The 18,537-nt window shown below is 48.6% G+C and overlaps 9 protein-coding genes across 9 annotated transcripts; 6 read left to right on the top strand and 3 right to left on the bottom strand.

Moving 5' to 3' along the window:
* Positions 1-151: 151 nt before the first annotated feature.
* On the bottom strand, positions 152-723 carry PEX2_036410 (peptidylprolyl isomerase; the record flags this gene model as incomplete). Its single annotated transcript, XM_016740916.1, has 3 exons — positions 152-306; positions 359-461; positions 592-723. 3 exons carry the CDS (start codon positions 721-723, stop codon positions 152-154), a joined length of 390 nt encoding a protein of 129 aa, XP_016601110.1.
* Positions 724-1,087: 364 nt separating this feature from the next.
* Positions 1,088-2,036, top strand: PEX2_036400 (uncharacterized protein; the record flags this gene model as incomplete). The annotated part of the gene is made up of 2 exons (XM_016740915.1): positions 1,088-1,192; positions 1,374-2,036. 2 exons carry the CDS (start codon positions 1,088-1,090, stop codon positions 2,034-2,036), a joined length of 768 nt encoding a protein of 255 aa, XP_016601109.1.
* A 51-nt stretch (positions 2,037-2,087) lies between these two features.
* On the bottom strand, positions 2,088-3,142 carry PEX2_036390 (putative 3-oxo-5-alpha-steroid 4-dehydrogenase; the record flags this gene model as incomplete). Its single annotated transcript, XM_016740914.1, has 2 exons — positions 2,088-2,963; positions 3,044-3,142. 2 exons carry the CDS (start codon positions 3,140-3,142, stop codon positions 2,088-2,090), a joined length of 975 nt encoding a protein of 324 aa, XP_016601108.1.
* A 1,084-nt stretch (positions 3,143-4,226) lies between these two features.
* PEX2_036380 (putative histone deacetylase complex subunit (Hos4)) lies at positions 4,227-7,864 on the top strand (the record flags this gene model as incomplete). Its single annotated transcript, XM_016740913.1, has 2 exons — positions 4,227-7,598; positions 7,652-7,864. The coding sequence occupies 2 exons, from the start codon at positions 4,227-4,229 to the stop codon at positions 7,862-7,864; spliced, it is 3,585 nt and encodes a 1,194-aa protein (XP_016601107.1).
* Positions 7,865-8,405: 541 nt separating this feature from the next.
* Positions 8,406-9,173, top strand: PEX2_036370 (40S ribosomal protein eS12; the record flags this gene model as incomplete). The annotated part of the gene is made up of 3 exons (XM_016740912.1): positions 8,406-8,408; positions 8,659-8,977; positions 9,049-9,173. The coding sequence occupies 3 exons, from the start codon at positions 8,406-8,408 to the stop codon at positions 9,171-9,173; spliced, it is 447 nt and encodes a 148-aa protein (XP_016601106.1).
* An 893-nt stretch (positions 9,174-10,066) lies between these two features.
* On the bottom strand, positions 10,067-10,825 carry PEX2_036360 (uncharacterized protein; the record flags this gene model as incomplete). The annotated part of the gene is made up of 3 exons (XM_016740911.1): positions 10,067-10,093; positions 10,191-10,654; positions 10,714-10,825. The coding sequence occupies 3 exons, from the start codon at positions 10,823-10,825 to the stop codon at positions 10,067-10,069; spliced, it is 603 nt and encodes a 200-aa protein (XP_016601105.1).
* A 2,062-nt stretch (positions 10,826-12,887) lies between these two features.
* On the top strand, positions 12,888-14,878 carry PEX2_036350 (Zn(II)2Cys6 transcription factor domain-containing protein; the record flags this gene model as incomplete). Its single annotated transcript, XM_016740910.1, has 6 exons — positions 12,888-13,000; positions 13,062-13,426; positions 13,495-13,512; positions 13,777-13,930; positions 13,989-14,251; positions 14,304-14,878. 6 exons carry the CDS (start codon positions 12,888-12,890, stop codon positions 14,876-14,878), a joined length of 1,488 nt encoding a protein of 495 aa, XP_016601104.1.
* Positions 14,879-15,695: 817 nt separating this feature from the next.
* On the top strand, positions 15,696-15,893 carry PEX2_036340 (uncharacterized protein; the record flags this gene model as incomplete). Its single annotated transcript, XM_016740909.1, has 1 exon — positions 15,696-15,893. The coding sequence occupies one exon, from the start codon at positions 15,696-15,698 to the stop codon at positions 15,891-15,893; it is 198 nt and encodes a 65-aa protein (XP_016601103.1).
* Positions 15,894-18,060: 2,167 nt separating this feature from the next.
* Positions 18,061-18,431, top strand: PEX2_036330 (uncharacterized protein; the record flags this gene model as incomplete). The annotated part of the gene is made up of 3 exons (XM_016740908.1): positions 18,061-18,138; positions 18,196-18,299; positions 18,353-18,431. 3 exons carry the CDS (start codon positions 18,061-18,063, stop codon positions 18,429-18,431), a joined length of 261 nt encoding a protein of 86 aa, XP_016601102.1.
* Positions 18,432-18,537: the final 106 nt, after the last annotated feature.

Here is an 18,537-nt window from a genome sequence, read left to right as displayed (position 1 = left end):
GCTGTCTTGTGAAGAGCATTTAGATTCCCAAAATATAAAGCATAAGGTATATAGCCTTTGGGTGGCCTTTCCTTCTACATATTTTATCGAGTCTTCCGTTGGTATATTATGACTGTTTGTCTTTTAGAGGGTGCAAGTAATGGGAAGAAGCTCACTTCCGCCCCTCAACCATGATGATATGATATCCAAACCCGGTCTTGACCTCGGCATACTTGGGATTTCCCGTCGTGCTAGTTTCAAGCTCGAATGCAACATTCTCAAATGCAGGGTCCAGCCCACCCTTCGTCTTCCATCCGAGGGACCCTCCTGCACAAAAGAAATCAGCCCTGTCCATTTCGTCCAGTATATATCTACTTACCCTGTCTAGCTTTATCCTCCGAGAATTCACGAGCAACCTCATCAAACTTGGTGCCGTTACGAAGCTTCTCCAGGGCTTCTTCTTTCTTGGCGTGTTTTTCGCACTAGACATGATTAGAATGAGCCATATATCAACCATTTCCCCTGTCCACATGATCTGGTAGTATATCGGCCAACTCCCAGCACCACAGGCGAGATATTTGAGATTGAAAAGAGAAGATAAAAAAAACATACAAGAATGTGCCGCACATTAATCGACTGTGCGCCTTTCACAGCCCCTCCCTTTCCACCTTTGCCCTTGGCGTCATCGGCGGATGCATCCTTGCCCTTGCCCTTGGCGGCTTTGGCGTTGTTCTTGGGGGCCATTGTGGACGAGAGGGTTCAATACTATGTTGGTATCACTGTCTCGGCCGTTGGTTGTTCGGATTGAGCTAATGTGGGGTGGTATTGCTGCCTGAGGTTGCAAGGCATGAAGGGCGTGTGACGTGGATGCAGGTGTATTTTGTTGACTCTCTGGACTCTAATGTGTTATGCATATGTATGGAATTATCCCAGCTTAAACGTTGCACTATCTTGTTTTTACAAATCCACATGCGCATTCATCTTTTCTTTGTCTTCGCCCACCCTGCCAATCTATCATCAATAACCATTGCTGAGACAAAAGACCGCTGAAGTCAGCAAATACTAGGGACTAGGAACTACCCAGTACCAGTCCGAGCTTGGAGGGCAAATGGGATTTGATCTTGAAGCTGCACGCATCACGACATTGCCCGAGGATGCATTCTATATATCGGACTTCATAACAGAGGATGAGGAGGAGTGGTTACTTCAGAAGGTAAGTGCCAATGATTTTATCACGAGCATCTGTTATTAGAAACCATGCCTTATACCATTGATGTTAGATATTGGACGAATATATATGTATGCATATCACTGTCTTATTGCTCTTCAACCATCTATAAATGCTGCATGTCACTTGTTCATGTTCAGACCTCACTCACTGCAACAATCCACAGGTAAAATCAGCGCCACTGCCGCGCTGGACCCAGCTGTCGCACCGCAGACTCCAAACATGGCCATCGGCCCTCACCAAGAGTAATGCTCTTCTCGCATCGCCCCTACCAGCTTGGCTTAGATCACCGATCGCCGAACCGCGGTTTAAGGCCTTGAGTATCTTCAACGATGCGCCGCACAAAGCGCCTAACCATGTCCTAGTAAACGTATACCAGCCCGGGCAAGGAATCATGCCGCACGAAGATGGATCGGCATACTATCCCCTCGTTGCGACAGTGAGCCTGGGGGCACCAATTGTGCTCGATTTGTACCACAAACACACTCAGGGTGACAGGGAAGAAAGCGCTACACCAACCAAAGCCGGAAGAGATGTTGCCGGGATACCCGTCACAAATCGAAGACCTCAATACAGGATCTTGCAGGAGAGACGGAGTCTGCTGATCACGAGGGGCAAGATATACACGGATCTTCTGCATGGTATCGAGGAAACGACGAGAGATGAGGATCTAGGCCCCCACTCTATCTGCAACTGGGAGCTCTTGCGGGAGAGGGAATTGTACCAGGGCGGGTGGTACGAGCGGGATATGAGGACGAGCCTTACGTACAGAGACGTGCTTCATGTCGTGAAGATGGGAAATAGCTTGAAGTTTTTAGGTGGGAGGTAACGAGTAGCTCATTTCCGAATTCCGGTTCTTTTATTTTATTTTAGCTCTGTGTTAGTACAGATAGGGAATCATAAACCACCAGTCCTGCACCAAGTCTTTGCCGAACTTCTGCGCATACCACTGCTTGGTATTCCGAGCTGTCAGACCCAGGTTGACCGCGACGAAAGCCAGACAACACAGCATAGTCTTATTGATCCATTCACCTCGTGGGGCAGCCAACAGCGCCAGCGACAAGTATACAACGCATTCTGCGCCGTAGTGGGGACATACTACACCGCGGAACATGGGATGCTCCGGGAGGGTATATTTTTTCAACGAGTACAGATAGTGATGGGAGTCGTGCTGCAAACCAGACGCCACCAGGAAGAGCGGGATAAGGAAGAAAGTGCGCAAATTTGGGGCGTTGGTCATCTGGAGATGAGCAAGCGTCAAATTTTTGGTCAACAGAGTTCCGGAGCCCTCGATCCAAATTGCAACTCCTGCTGCTAGATAGAAACCCAAGCCCAACAGCCAATGCATAAACCACATTTGTGACGACGAAGGCTTGGAAAAGACAAAGCACTCCCATAAACGCCGGGATCCCTGTATAGCCAATAGCACACAGCAGATCACCAACTGCGTCAAGGACATGGAGTGCCGTTGGTGGTCCTCGCTAACGCGGGATGCGATGGCTTGGAATACCACACCCCGCGATAGCAATTGCGCAACCCAGAAGACCGATGACAGGACAGATGCAACATAGAAATGCGTGAAATAGCTATGTGGCACCTGCCAAGTAGCGAGATAATCAAGGAAGCCCTTGTTCTCTGCGGAGGGGTTCTGGGCGCGAGGTGGTGCAGAGTCGGTGGAGATCGAGGCCGAGGTCGCGCGTGGACCATAGGTGAGGAAGCGGGACCTCAATGAGGTTGGGATGCTGATCGAGATGGTCTGCATACGAGGGGTCGGCGTTAGTTGGGTTCGTCTGCACGAGGTGTTCACTATCACCACTATCACAGGGCGTATCGTACCGTGGCGGCGGCCAGAAGGAAGAACGCGCGTAGAGCGTCCACAGCATCCATGCCGGTGGATTCCAGGATGTTATCGACCCATTGAGAGTTTAGAGACATGGCTCTTGGATGAGCCTTTTTTTTTTTTTCCCTTCTGTTTTTTTTTTCTCTTCCGTCTCTGTTTCGTATTGTTTCTAATTTAGTGTCATTGTGATGATATCAGTGAGGTGTCTTAGGGGAGATGTTTATTGTGGAGAAAACCAGCCCGCGCCGATCCTTCAGCTCTCGCCAACGGGGGGCGTTTGGAGTTAGTTCGGCCTCGGGACTAGCTTGGAAATTAGGACACCTGGGAAAATGGGGCATATTACAGATAGAGGGGTATTCTGTACGCAGTACGGATAAGTTAATACTAAATTGTTTCTATAGATATTTAATAACAACAGTACTGTGTAAGATAAAACCACTGAGATATGAGCTGAGACGCTGAGTGGCGACTTTTTGAGGCAAATCCACTTGACCGCATTCGGTCTAGCCTGGATAGGCTGTTTGGCGTGTTTGCAATTTCCGAATTAGGGTTAGTGACCAGAGGCCTGTGCCCCCCTTTTTTCACGGTATCACCGTATCAATCGTATCGTCTCTCCCGTATGTTGTATGGAGTATATTCGCCCTCGGAACAGGATATTCAAAGAGAGAAAAGAAAAGAAAAAAAAAAAGAAAAAAGAAATCAAGTATTAACTTGAGCTCTAAAGTCGACCCCTCTTCTCTTAGATATAAGTATGTTTCCAGTAGTCAAAATCCCACCTGCAGCTCGATGATTCTACTGTGGCCAAACCTGACCCAGTGAGGAGCCCTACACCCAATGAATCCAGTCCCATTCCTTTCCCTTCCCGCTTTTCCTCTTCCCTTCTCTTTCTTCCCCCATTCAACCCCCAAAGTGTGAAAACCAACCCTCGAATTTACCCTCGATCTATACACCTATACCAGTAAATCCAATAGCCGGAGTTCCTCGACCAGCATCCCGTATCGCTCCCGTACTCCCGGAGCGGTATTGCCCACGTTTCAAGACTCTCTTTGCGGGTGAAACCCGCGGTTGAGGATCAGCGTTCGCGCACAACTGCTGGCGTTGTCGACCACGGTTGTTTTGTCGGTCGCGTTTCCCCCCCAAAATGACGAGCGGCATTTCAAGTCTTCGAGTGCTATCGCTATGAGTGATGTCGAGGCAGTCTCTTTACCAGCTGCCCTGGACGTCGGCCAGAATAGGCTTGCCACGGTAAAGCCAGACCCTGTTGGTCCCTCATCACTGGGAAAAGCTCGTGCAGACTCCCACCCCCGGGTAGACAGCGATGGACCGACACGTGTACATTCAGAAGGGGAGGAGGATGGGCCTCCTAGTCCTAGGGCGGATTCGGAGGCGGAGACAATAATTCAATCAGGTCGCGAGTCCTTGTCGCCAGAGAAGAAAAGAAAGCATATTAAGCACGATCCGAGTCGACATGAACCTAATGGAATCGATGGAAATCAGCGAAAGAAACCACGGGTGTTCGGCGACACTCGAGAACGCGAACGGGAACAGGAACGGAGCCCTCCTTCTCCAAGCCATAGAGCAATTTCGCCGTCGGTGGTTAAGATTGAAAAGGTGGATGATTCTCAGTTGCCAGAAACGGAAGGCGTTGCCAATGGAATCGACCGTGCGTCAGAGATACCTCGTGCTTTCCGTAAGCGAAGCTCAAGTGACAGTGCTGAGGAACAACGAGGTCATCGTCGCGCCCACTCCCACGCAGCATCCCATCCTGTGCGGGAACTTAAACATACCAATAATACGCGCCTTTCCAGACCTCCATCCAACACGCGATCACTCTCACCCAGTCGACCATCTCACCAACGATCTGTCTCAGGCTCTCAGTTCCCAACGAAGAAAAAGGCACCAACCCCTGTGCTCACAGGCTCTGGGAGACATAGCTCCGAAGATAGACTATCGACGTCCTCCTCTCAAAGCGGTTCTCCATTGCCGGCGCATCTGCGGAAGCTTGGCTCTGGAGTCGGTGCGTCCGCATCGCCCGCTAAGCAAATGGGACCGAAGAAGTTGCGTGACAAGAGTGGCCGGACTCCTCTTGCGCGGGCGTGTGCCGACCGGAAACATGATCAAGTGATGATGCGCCATGCCGAACGACCGGAAGACATTAATATCCCCGATAATGCAGGCAACACCCCCCTGCAGATCGCATCGCTTGCCGGAGAAGCCGAAATTGTCAAGTTCCTGCTAGACGCAGGCTGCGAGATTAACACTAAAAACATTGACAAAGACACCCCGTTGATTGATGCTGTGGAGAACGGGAATCTGGAGGTGGTCAAACTTCTGCTTGATGCAGGTGCAAACCCACGAACTGTGAATGCCGAAGGTGATGAGCCTTATGAGTTGGTTCCGTCCTTTGACGACGACGATGAGTATGAAGAGATGCGGAAAGCGCTCGCTGACGCCAAGGCTAATTTACGGCCTGGTCGACGCTCTGAGGAAAATACAAGACCAGAGAGCAAGGAACCTTCTTCGCGACGAGCTTCGGCAGTAAGAGGATCGGCGGCTAGCCCCCGAGATTCGCCTCCGATGCGCAGCCCTCCTCCAGTGGGCGCGGGAAATCGACGAAAAGGTGGGCGAAGCGAAGCCACGAGAAATGACCTGCTGTGGACGAAACCCACATTTGAGAACCTTCGAGAGTTTGCTGCCAAAGGCGATGAGGCTGGGGTAGTAAGCATCCTGAATATTTTGCAGAAAGCCGACAATGCTTCCTTGATTGCTGCGGCAAAGGGTGGCCACCACGATGTCCTCTCTCTTTTGTATGCGATGGGAAATGCGGATGCGGATCCAAACCCATTGCGTGGTCAAAAACCGGGTTACAACACGCCTATGCTTGCTGCGATTGGTCGAGGCAACAGTGCTGTTATCCAGCTTATCCTAAACCAACCCGGGTTTAATCCCACGCGACGACTCTTTGAAGAAAGAACATATTTCGAACTGTCTCGGGGTCGACAGGGCGAGAACTGGGAGGATGAGTATCAAATTCTGAAGGAGGCGTATGAGAGGTTTGCAGGTTCTGAGAAGGGTCGCAAAGACGATTCACCCCGCCGTGCTCGTGGGAAAGAGAAGGAGGAGAAACGTCCCCCACGTAGAGGATCTTCCTCCCCCGTCGCGCGCAAGAAGAACAACAGCCCCAACACCAACAGAACTCGCGATTCTTTGAAAGACATGGATTCCATCAAAGAAAAACGTCGTCAAAAAGAAAACGATTTATCTCGACCATCAGATTCATCTAAACCCAAATCTTCGTCATCCGCTAGACGAGACAGTGAGTCGAGTGGGGTGGCACCCAACGAAGACATCCGAAAAAGACGACTCATTGCTGGGCGTCGCCCACAAGAGCGCAGGCCAAGTCTCTTTTCGTCTGATTCGCTCTCTGGACGTGAAGAGGCACCGAAGCCGCGCGTTGACACAGCACCCGACAACACATTGTCCTTGAAGCGCATTCGCGCTGATGGGTCCCCGGAACGGTCTCGTTCGCGTGGCACAGATGGTGATCGCTTATCTCCTGAGTCGCGTAAAAAGAAGAGACGGGTTGTGTCTGAAGATAAGTCTCCTGGTGTTATACATGGCACCCCAAGGCAACCTGATGATGCCAGCAAACCCCATCCTCGCCGACCCCACGAGGAATCTACCCGAGCTGCTGAACCTCAACCACACAAATCCGCCGACACCAGCAAGAAACCTACAACCCGCCCAAGTTCGCCCCGTCATGATCCTGTCAAAAAGAACGGCGACACGAAAAAAGAATCGCATGAGCCCAGAGCCGATCCGATGGAAGACACAATGGCCGTCGCGAAACGGATCGAGCTTGAAGCCCATGAGCGTCGACGAGCCCAGGCCAAGAAGGCGCAAGAGGAGCGTGCCGCGAACGAAAAGCGCATCGCTGACGAAGCCGAACGCGATCGACTTGCCAAGGAAGAAGCCGAACGAGTGGCTCAGGCTGAGAAAGCCGAAGAGGAAGAGCGCAAACGCAAGGAGGTCGAACAACGACGCGCCAAGCAAGTCGAAGATGATCGTCTGAAGCGGTTGGAGCAAGAACGCGCTCGAGCTGCCAAGATGCGCCGTGATCGGGAGGCAGCAGAGCACCGACGCCGTGAGGCGCTTCCCAGTCGCCTTCGTGTTGCAGCAAACCTTGTGGGATCCAACAATCCCCGTGCGAAAAGCCATGACTGGCTCAAGTCTTTCATGCCTCTCGTTACTGCCCTCACCCGTCAACTTGACCCTAGCTGTGGTGTGGATGTCGCCGACGAGAAATGGATCCCGAACTACTTGGTTGCGCCTCTTCTAGCTACCAATGATCTGCAACTTTCGCAATACGCCAGCTGGGAGAAGCGAAAGGCGACACCCACTCAACGTGTGAATCTGTGGCGGGTCACCCGTCGCATGTTGACCCATACAGACGATGTTGGATTCCAAAGCTCGAGCATCGGACAGATCATGCAGAAGGATTGTGACACGCGCCCCAAGTATTTCGAGATGGAGCATGTCTTCTGGATCCGAGTAAGTTTTCTTGAGTCTTGCAGGTTATGCCTCACAACTAACAAGTCTCTTAGCTTTCTGATTTCACAGACCTCGTCCCACACATCCCTCACCTCCACGGCCTAGAACTGCAGTTCTTGAACATGCACGTCGATCCGGAACCGCCGACGGCTGGCGCAGACTTCAGCACTCCTCAACTCAATGACCATGGCCCGGAATCCTCAGTCGACACCAACGGAACCGGGCTCAATGGTTATGGCCCTTCTCGATCTAGTACATACGTCTAGTTTTGTTTTTAGCGTCTTTTCGCTAGACCCGGCGCGATGTCAGCAATTCAGCGAAGCGGTGTACAGGGCGGATTCTGATTGTACGATTATGATACCTCTTGCGTTAAGTGATGATTCTACTGTTAGGTAGTTTTGTTGTGGTTTCTTTTTGTAGTCACTGGTATAATGAATGTAATCATGCATCCCCGTGTCAATAATACCAAGTTCAAACACAACTTACCTCCTAATTAAGATATATGTAGAAATTTGTAACAAATCAAAAAATCCTGCACTAACTTGTAAACCTAAATATTAGGCTAAAAGCGCCATCAAACTGCATTTGCAAATATCCATCCATCTATGGAGTATACAGTCCATGGATGTATAAACACATCACGTGACCAAGTTTACGGGGACCACATGACATAATCGTAGGGCACACACAGCCGAAAAAAGTCGAAATAGCGGGAAATTTCACGCCGCCCGCACCACCTCTTAATTTCTCTCTCCAACAACTCTACTCTTCGAGGATCATCCGATTTCAAGCATAACAAGCAACAAAATGGTATGTTTCATATCTGCGAATTACCCTCACACAATGTCCACCCCCGCCACGGATCTCGTCATGGCAATTGAGACGCTGGAATGGGCATAGCCGACGAGAGCGATTGCGTCGCCGCAATAGAGGCTACCCCTCGTCGGCGGTCTTATCTATGCGCTGCACCGGTCTAGTCCAATTCCAAGTCTCAAGAGTCACGACAATGATCCAAGCAAGGGGACCATTGAAGTACGCAATACTAACAATAATCCTCTAGTCGGACGGAGAAGAGCCCACATCCCCCATCGCCCCCGCCGAGGAGGTCGAGGTTTCTGCCGATGCCGGCAGCGGCCAGATGTCCGTCCTGGATGCCCTTAAGGGTGTTCTGCGCGTCTCCCTGATCCACGACGGTCTTGCCCGTGGTCTCCGTGAGGCCGCCAAGGCCCTCGACCGCCGCGAGGCTCACATGTGTGTCCTCAACGAGGGCTGCGAGGAGGAGGCTTACAAGAAGCTTGTTGTCGCTCTCTGCTCCGAGCACAAGATTCCCCTCATCAAGGTTCCTGACGGAAAGATGCTCGGCGAGTGGGTCGGTCTCTGTATGTTTCCCCCATCTATTGATATTGGATATCCATTTTAAGGGCATTTTTGCTAATGTTTTGTTCTTCAGGCACTCTCGACCGTGAGGGTAACGCCCGCAAGGTTGTCAACTGCTCTTGCGTCGTTGTCAAGGATTGGGGTGAGGAGTCCCAGGAGCGCTCCGTTCTCCTCAACTACTTCCAGACCGAGCAGTAGATTATTCCTACTGAGCGGCTGTGAGTAGCAGGCCTCGTTTCAGGCGTCGGGTTGACTGGGGGCTTTGTGGTGGGGATCAAGGGAGGAATACATGAGGGATAGATCAATGTTGAAACCACCGGCTGGACTTGATTTTGGTTGGCGGAACTTTGTGATATCTCTGTTTGGTCTTTTGAACCCGTCATTTCGAATCACCTAGTCTATAGCCGTGCCCCGTTTACTCGGGTTCGCGGCACCAATGGCATCTGGACATCTTGTCTACTTTGACACAAATGATAAACTAAGATGCGATAGCATCTGTCCCTCGTAAAAGTTTTTTGATATAAGAGGAAACTGGTATTTTTTGATTAACATCTACATACAAGCAAGAAAGCCTAATCCAATGGATTAAAGACCAACTCTGAACTGACTTTTTCAGACCTGTTACTGCACAGGACGTTCCTCTAGGACCGTCTGGGTAATATGCTCTTGCCTAGCCTATTCAGTAACCCATAGGAGCTGTTTGTGGGCGTCCTTTCATCCCATTCTACAGGCGAAGAATAGAACACATGTCTTCAGTGCTGTAGCCATCTGAGAGGCATAGTTCACACTTCGAGCGTAAATACTGAACACGTTTGGCAGGTCTTTGTTTGAAACCATAGATCGGATGCCATTAACCCGAGCTCTATCGTTGGGCCGGGCATAAGGGGTTTGAAAAGGAGGTTATTCAGGAAGGTGCACACACAGCCATCGCAGAGGAAAGCACGAGGCTGAAGAGTACGACAGTATGATTTTAGTGATCCTAGGGGCCTCGTGGATTGTGTGATAAGGATCTATGACAAGGCCAACCGCACGCAGGCCAAGATCCCGCTTGAGTACAAGACAAAAAAAAAAAAAACGGAAATACTTACATGTCAGACCTCAACACCAAAATCGATATGCTAAAACACCGGTAATGAGGACTGGCAGGAGACAAAAAGCAACCTTCTGCAAAATGGGGAGACGAAAACTCAGAGTCGTCATGCTGTATATCTTTACCCCTTGTTCTAGGGCGAGGGTAAGTGTTGGCCTTTTTTCCGCAAATGCAGTCTCCACCATCAAAGAGCAAAAAATTAGTACAAACAGCCAAAGACTCGCGAAGATGACACCGTCAAAGAACACATTGCTCATATTGCCAAAAGGATCACAGTCTGCAGCCCAGAGGATAAGTGCAAATATCAATGTGACTAGATGTACACTAATTACATCGGATATTTTGGGGTGGGAGATCCAATCATTGTCAGGATCGTTGAGGTCCATGGTGGTGGAGTCTGATATAGAACGGAGATCGGGTGGGGGTACGGGTTGGCCGTCAGAGAGAGGTTGTTCCTCATCCTGCGCGCGAGTCTCATCCTGTGTGCGAGTCTCATCCTGTGTGCGAGTCTCATCCTGTGTGCGAGTCTCATCTTGAGCGGCAGTCTGATCTTGGGTGAGAGTCCCATCCTCTATGCGAGGCTGATCTTCTACGCGAGTATTAGACCTCTAGTTGAACTTGGACAATAACTACTAGAGCTTGACTCACCTTCCTGGAAATATTCGATGACTGTGATGAGCGGTGCGGCCAGTAACACCAGAGAAGCAACTTGGCCAAACGACCAATCATTAAAACCGGTCAATGAAGTCTCGAGGCCCATCTGTTCCGGTCGATATATTGTTCTTATCAGTCGGACAATACCATATACAAAGCCGACAATGAGCCAGGTGACCTAAGGCCAAGTCAGAAAATATGCGATACAATCAATACACTTCCCATATAAAATATCTGACCTCTTTAATGGCAGAATCCCACGCATCCACGATCACCAAACACGTGTAGTAGACAGACAACAGGGGAAGGTAGCAAAGCATTAATCTCAGAGTCCGTGGCGAGCCAGACGCGCTGCTCCAGTTATGCACATTGTTTAAGTCATACACATCGCTCCAGTTATACACAATGTGTAACAACCTTCGTATGAGTCCTCCAATGAAGGTTCTCGCTCGCCCAGCAACACCAATTGAAAGTGTATCGTAGAGCTTAATTGCCCTCGAAGCAAATGCAAAGATCAGCAAGATCATTGAGAAAGGCATAGACCAAAACGCCGAATTCATTCCCGGATGAGGGCGCATATAACAGATTGCAGGGTCACTGAGAGTTGGGTGATCGCCGTTCTCTGCGTCAAAGGCCCAATGATAGTTTCCGGTGAAACTAAGCCCCACGATCAATAGTACCACCATTACACCCACTGCTAGTAACCTCAATACCCGCTCAGTGGGGTGGTCGTGGAGATGGTTGCGCAAAAGCGTTAAGCAGGATAACTGAGTCAGGCAGGAAAGCCAGGCTAGGTGGACGACGACTAGCCAATGGTAGGTTGACAGGCCGCATCTGAGCTGGAGAAACCCACTGATCAGGATGGAGAAGCCTGTCACGATTTGTATGTCGCTCAATGCTCGGATACACTGTTTTTTCGAAGTTGTTTTTAATCATTCCTGATTCATTCACTGATCCGATCCTAGAACTTACCCACCTTGAGTAGGGGGTTTGCAAGTTTTTTGCTGCTAATTTTCACAAAGGGTACGCGCATTAGAAGTGTGTTGAGGGTTGTCAAGACACCTTCGTCTATCGGGTTAGGTCGAAACGGAGTTGGTGGTGTTTGACCATCTTTTTGAAACGGGTCGCAGGTTGGATCGTAGACGTCGACGTAGTGGAGGGAAATGACCACTACAGCGAAGCCGGCAGTCACAATATTGTTGATAATAATCTAAGAATGTGAGATGCGCCCGTAGTTGACAAGAGAAAGACCTAGGAGGAGACTCATACCCCAATCCCAGTGATATCGCTGTTTGGAGATAAGGCGGGGGTGGGAGCTGAGCAATTGAAATTGCAGGACATATCGTGGCCGCAAAGCGTCTGATTTATTTCCCGTATATCTATCAGCGTGTCTCTTTATTTTAGACACTTGTTGAGTTGGCATATACCCTTAGGTTGTTGGGTTGAAGTTGTCGAGGTAGGCATGGGGGATTTCTACATAGGGTACTCTTGCTTACGCACGTGGTGGTGAGGCTGAGGTTTATTGGCACGATCTCTGTTGCTGTATCTTGTATCTCTAGAATAAGTCATCTCGAATATAAGTAATGTTTAGCATCGTGGATTTCTATGAGACGTAAAGGAAAAGATCCACGAGGTCCACTACCTATGTATCTTGGACAGTATTTGGTCTGGTGGCATCGTTGACCTCGTCAAAAGCAAGAAACCGCTCGAGTCAAGGTTTGATGAAGGAATGTCCATAGTTTATCCCAGATAACCAATATGTTTTGGTAAGTCTGTATTAAGCAGAGTTTTAATAGAAGTGGTTTATATACACAGTATACTCCTTCAGTAGAGTACAAAGTAGGGCTGCCTCGGTCCAATGGACGGGGGTGGAGTCATGACCTTACCCGGCAATCTGAGTCAGCTGGATTTCGCAATTTCCCAAGTCCGATGGCCCGTCTGGGCAGATGTGTTTCTTTGTTTGAATCCCGTAGACGTAGGCGCTCTTTGAGGCAAATCTCTCCTTTTTCTTTTTCTTTTTCCTTTTAGATTTTAATCCTGATGACAGGTGCATATTGCTCTTATTTGCGCTATCATTTTACTCCGTGCTAGGGTCTACATCTTATTGAGACATCCTTCAATATCTTAATCATCTAATCTCCTAATCCCGAATCCCACCGGGCGTCGGGATGGAATCCGCCGAAATCCAAGGGACCCCTGCGCCATATGGCCGCGCATGTATGAACTGTTCCCGTGCTAAGTGCAAGTGCATTATCCCCACAACCGGTAATGGCTGCGAAAGGTGAGTGGCGCTGCTATGTTGTAGAGTGTGGCAATAGTCCCAACTAAGCATACCGGGGTAGATGCCAGCGCTTGAACAAGGAATGCCGGCCTGCCCAGACGGTCCGCAAGCGCAATAAGCAGCCGTCGGGTTCTAATACTGCCTATCTCGAGGCCAAACTTGATTGGATTATGTCCGCATTTGAGAAGAGTGGTGTCAACCCCGGTGTTCCTCCAGAGTGGCAACCGGTAAACCCAGGGCAGAGTCAACGGCATGATCCAAGCCCATCTGCACCAACCACTCAAACCTCACCTAGTATTTCTCCTCTTTCACATACCGAGGATGTACAGTATCCTGCACACTTTCTGCCTTCGTATGATCAGGAGATCTTGTCCTTGATCTACATCCCGCCCGTCATGGCTCAGAAGTGCCTCGACCAGTTCCGAAGTCAGAACTTGCAATATCTTCCCTTTGTCTATATTCCTTCTGACATAACATCTGACCAATTGCGACAGCAATACCCATTCCTTTGGGTATGTATTATGGAAGTCACAGCATGGAACAACCCAGAAAAAGGAGACTCTTTCGGGAGAATAACCAATCATATCCATCAAAGAGTTATGCTCGACCTTGTACCGAGCATGGACCTTCTCCTTGGGATCATGACTTTCATATCATGGTGAGCAGAAAATAAGTACCCCCTAATGAAAGCCACTTTCCTCATTACAATTCTCTTTACAGGGTTTCATACACTAAAAGGCCATTTATCAATATCTACGCACACATACTAATGGCAGTGGTCGCCGAGCTTGGGATCAATCAAAGTGGCCTAAATGATCATTCGGCCATGCTTTCTTTCAAACTCGCTATTGGGATGAAGCAAGCTCCACCCGCCCCCAGAACACTGGAAGAAAGGAGGGCTGTGCTGGGATGCTTCTTGCTTTCATCAAGGTAAATATTGAACACTCAAAGGAGCTCTGTAAACAACAATTAACAACTATACTACCAGCGTCGCAGTGGCAATATCCAGGATCGACGCTATGCGTTGGACACCGCACATGGAAGAAAGTCTTTCAGTACTCACCGAGGCTAAAGAGTGCCCCCAAGATGAGCTCTTGATTATACTAGTCAAGATTCATTTGGTCTTAGACAGAGTTTATCAACTGCGGCGGGATGGTGAAGCTTTTATCTCGCTAGCCTTCTACCTGGACAGCTTCAAAAATCAATTAGACACAGTGAAGAGCCAAATTCCGCCTCGCCTTCAACATCACAGTATGCTTCTACCCCTCTTGACTCTCCACAGCCATGACTAACCAGATAAAAGGAGTCGTTCTGATGTATATCTACAATGCCGAAATCATAATCAACGAACTATCAATAGGAACCCCCGCCATTGCCCATTCGCCCGATCCCCATCGCCTTGACAGCCTTTACACCTCCCTCCGAGCAACAAAAGGCTGGCTAGAATTATGGCTAGAACTTGAAGGAGGGGAATACCTACAGTTATCATGTTTAATTTTTTTCCAATTCACCCGAGCCATGGTCAGTTTGTATAGGCTCACCATTTTGGACGACCCGGCATGGTCCAAAACTATGGTCCGAGACACGGCAAATATCCTCGAATACCTGGACAGAAACGAAGCCGTCCTCCGAAGGTGCCCAGAATATATCACTTTCGACCAAAGCAGGGAAATGAATATCCTCGAAAAGGGACTGAGACTAATTCAAGGCATGAGAATGAACTGGGAGCCGAAATTGCTGCAAATGTGGCGCCCAAATATGCCCGCGCACAACGCGATAAATGGTGGCATGACCCAGTCTGATGCTATACTCCCTGACGTTATGCCTTTGGATGGGATTGATGAGGCCTGGATGATGGAATTCCTTGGATCGTTATAAATCTTGGTTTGTGATGCTTGAAACCGTGGAAAGAAAATGAGACGAGATTTAATAGCTTAATCAATAATATCATCTACCCCAAGCATAGTGTTGTCGCGTGCTTGAAATCTTTCACAGATCTCCAATATATGGTCTGCATAGCTGCAAGCTCTGAGGCAACGGAAATGATTTTCTTTTCACTCAAGAGCACCAGGGTCCACAGAGTCCCGGCCAATCTATCATTGTTGGAAAAGGACAACATGTCTCAGTAGTACAACTTCACATTTCACATCATTGGGGACTTGGCCTTTGACGAACCCTTTGACTGCATTTCTACGCGTGCCAACACAGATACCGTCTCTGTATCAAGATCCATTCCGAGTCAAACCGTGGACATCTCCTACGACTATCCAGGTTCAAACGCCGAACTAGTTGATACGCAACCTACTGCTAGTGTAGTACGTTAGTGTATACCCTAATGCCAAGGTTCCTGCCCAATCAGCTCACGGAAGCTTCTCCCAATTCCTACATATTGAAACGGTCATCTGCATGACCCTGAGAGCGCTTATGAATATCTGAGGTCGATTCACGTGATACAAAATGTCGGTCTTATCCTGTTTGTAGCCTTATTGAAATATGAGGTTTAGCAGCATGCTCGTCCCCATCATCTTCAACTTTCTATCGACTCTCTGCCAACAAATCATTGGCTGCTCGCTTCCCATCGAAATTTCCTCTATTTTCCCTCAACAAACAGTAATGCGCGACTCAAGGATCTTCGCACCGATAGGCCCTGCTCTATCGACGACAGAACGGACTGTTTTCGGCCCCCTAGGATGCGATGTCTACGGCTACCCCTCTACTGGCGGGGTTCTCATCAAAGAGACTGCTGACCTTCTCGACATGCTTTTCCTATCGGTCCCCCGCTCCTATGCATAGCAGCGCTCACCTAGTGCCGACGAAGAAGACAGATTCTGTAATCTCATGCGACGCACTGGTGCGAAGTTTTAGCCGAGTAAGGAGGAGTAGATCGATGTGAAGATGGAAAGAAGGGAGATCACGGAGGAAGAAGAAAAGGTGATGGTGTATGGTTGGCCGACGGATGGAGTGGGTGTGTGGGTGTTGAGGTATGGGAGTGCCAGTCAAATGTCCCGAGATTTTGGGAGAATGGGTTTTGCGATGAATATGGATGAGAGGATACAGATCATGAAGGAGTATGGCGCTACGTTTTTTGAAGATGTCACGCAGGTGAAGGAACTTGACGGCACTAGTGACTAAATACGTTTGGAGGCCTACTAGTCTTGGGATAGGTACTTGCGGAGAGGAATTTTAATATGCTACATGAGAGCCGTGGCCATTTTGGCCCTTCAGAAACTGAGATAAGCTTTTGTTAAGCAAAATATAACTATCATTTTGAAGCCTCTACGATGCCTAGACCCATTTCATTAATTTTAAAGGTCTCGTTAGGTAATACCCAGATAGAGCAATGCCCTATGGAGTACAGCCTTAGAAGGCTCTTAAATATCAGTTGAAACATCTTAGGTGTAAGACTGCGAAAATGTTCTAGTCTGGCTCGAGTTTCCTCGCAAAGAATGGGATCGGCCTATTATTGGTGCTTATCAGTTTGAGCCGGATGTATAGGCGCAGGTGCCATAGAGGTTAGATATAAGGACCAGGGTGAAAATTTTGTGGTGTGGGATACGATAAGGTTGAGGTCGACTTGAGGCGTGGGCAACGAGGATAAGCGAGAATGGGAGGTGGAAGGACACCGGAAGGGAGGGAAGACGATGCATCTTATAGGCGCTCAACTGGACTGGGCGAAGAGAGAGGGGACCTGGATTTGGCTGAAGGGGAGCCATTTTCGGCGTCGTTTTGGCCGCAGGTGGAATCTCAGGGAATGACTTGAACAAGCCGTTTCTGGCGCCAAAAGCGGTCATTTTCGGCGTCACTTTCACAGGTCCTCATATTCTATATGTAATGTTTATGTATGTTGACTTCAACAGGTCTCAGTGTCTGGGCCCACTTTTCTACATATCATTCCGAATCTCATCTTGCCAAAGCGGATTTGTTTATGCCTAAGAGATGGCCGAAGAACAGAGACAAGCGCTTCGAGTTGGACAGTCCGACAGTAGTTCACCCATTCTCACTTGGGCCCCGTAACTGTCTTGGAAGAAAGTGGGCTGTGATTTTCGATATCTTTGGGGATCAAGCTAATTGTATCCATCCACACACAGCCTTGTCTATGTAGAACTGCGTTTAATTGTGACCAAGGTCTTCTGGAGCTTTGAAATGACCATGGATGAGAGTTCAACTGCTTGGAATATCCAGAAATCCTTCAATAATTAGGCACGCAAGCCATTGATAGTGAACCTGTCACTGGTACAGCATTTAAAGTGTTGCAAAATTAGTCGTTTTTTGCGTTTCGTTGGTGTAACTGAGTACTGCGGGCAACAATACAAGGTACCTAGGTAGCCATATCTAGTTATAGGATGGCTTGCTATGTTTGTGATACGAGACGAGGAATCATTGACTAGCACGTCACTATCTACCAATAAATAAAATTCCCCATATTGCACATGGGCGTCATTTATCTGAATTAATTGGACCGTCAATTGGGAAAATCACTTCAGCACACTTGTCTCAGTTTATTTGCCTTTAGGGGAACCGTGAATGTATATATTGTTGAGGACTTTGCTGTACATACATGTATAAGGTTGTCTCACAATAGTTGGTCCTTGCCACCATACAATATGTGTACAACTCTGAAACTGAGACATCAATCAATGTTGGAACTGCGGAACTGACATTGAGATTTAGCCGAACACTGGAGCATGGGCTAAGGTTGCACATTTGAAGGCAAGACTTAAGGATCTGATCTTTTTTAACGATCTAGCCCGAAACTCCAAGCTCTGAAATTACACAACGTGAAGTTTAAGTGAGTTGACCGTTAGGTTTATCAATCTTTCCCGGTCATGCCGGTTCTGTGGCGAATCGAGATATCTAGATCAGACGACATGCAGACTTGACAAGGGCCTAAATATTGTATCGCAGTCTAAAAACAAAAACAACCCCCAGGATAAGGTACAACTTAAAAGGCAAAGTAGCACGCTCGGATAGCAAATTCGAGTATAAAGCTTGCTTCTAATCCGGTAGTTAACCCACTATTCACAATTGTCTATTCCAAACCATCGCAATCAACAAGAAGAATGTCTAGTTTTGTCAATATTCTTGCACTTGTGCCTTTGGCACTGGCTGCCAGCCCGGTCATGATGGTCCCTAATCAGGTACGGCCATAGAGAGTGTATTTAAGCCCTGATCAATCTGTTTACTCTTCCATCTAGGCGATGCTTTTCAAAGAAAACGACTTCGCAATGAATGCCGGACGAAAAGGAATGCTCATTGCGACTGATGGAAATTGCATGAATTTCGACAACATGTCTGAGTAGTAAGTTGAGTATTCTTCGCATACCCATGAAGCTTTGTTAACCAAAGTACCAGCCGCATGAATGTTGGATCAATCTATGTCCCATGTCCGTCCGAGGTTAAGCAAGACATGATGTGCTCAATGTACTCGTAAGTAAAAAGCCTCTGACCAAAAGCGTCTAGTGCTAAGCCACCTAGCGACAACTCTTGCAACAACGAACTGTTCACATTTACCCGACCCCATGCGAATCTGCTTAGAC

This window comes from Penicillium expansum, assembly GCF_000769745.1.
Source record: "Penicillium expansum strain MD-8 chromosome Unknown contig109, whole genome shotgun sequence".
Taxonomy (NCBI): Eukaryota; Fungi; Ascomycota; class Eurotiomycetes; order Eurotiales; family Aspergillaceae; genus Penicillium; species Penicillium expansum.
This window is presented reverse-complemented; position numbering and strand designations above follow the sequence as displayed.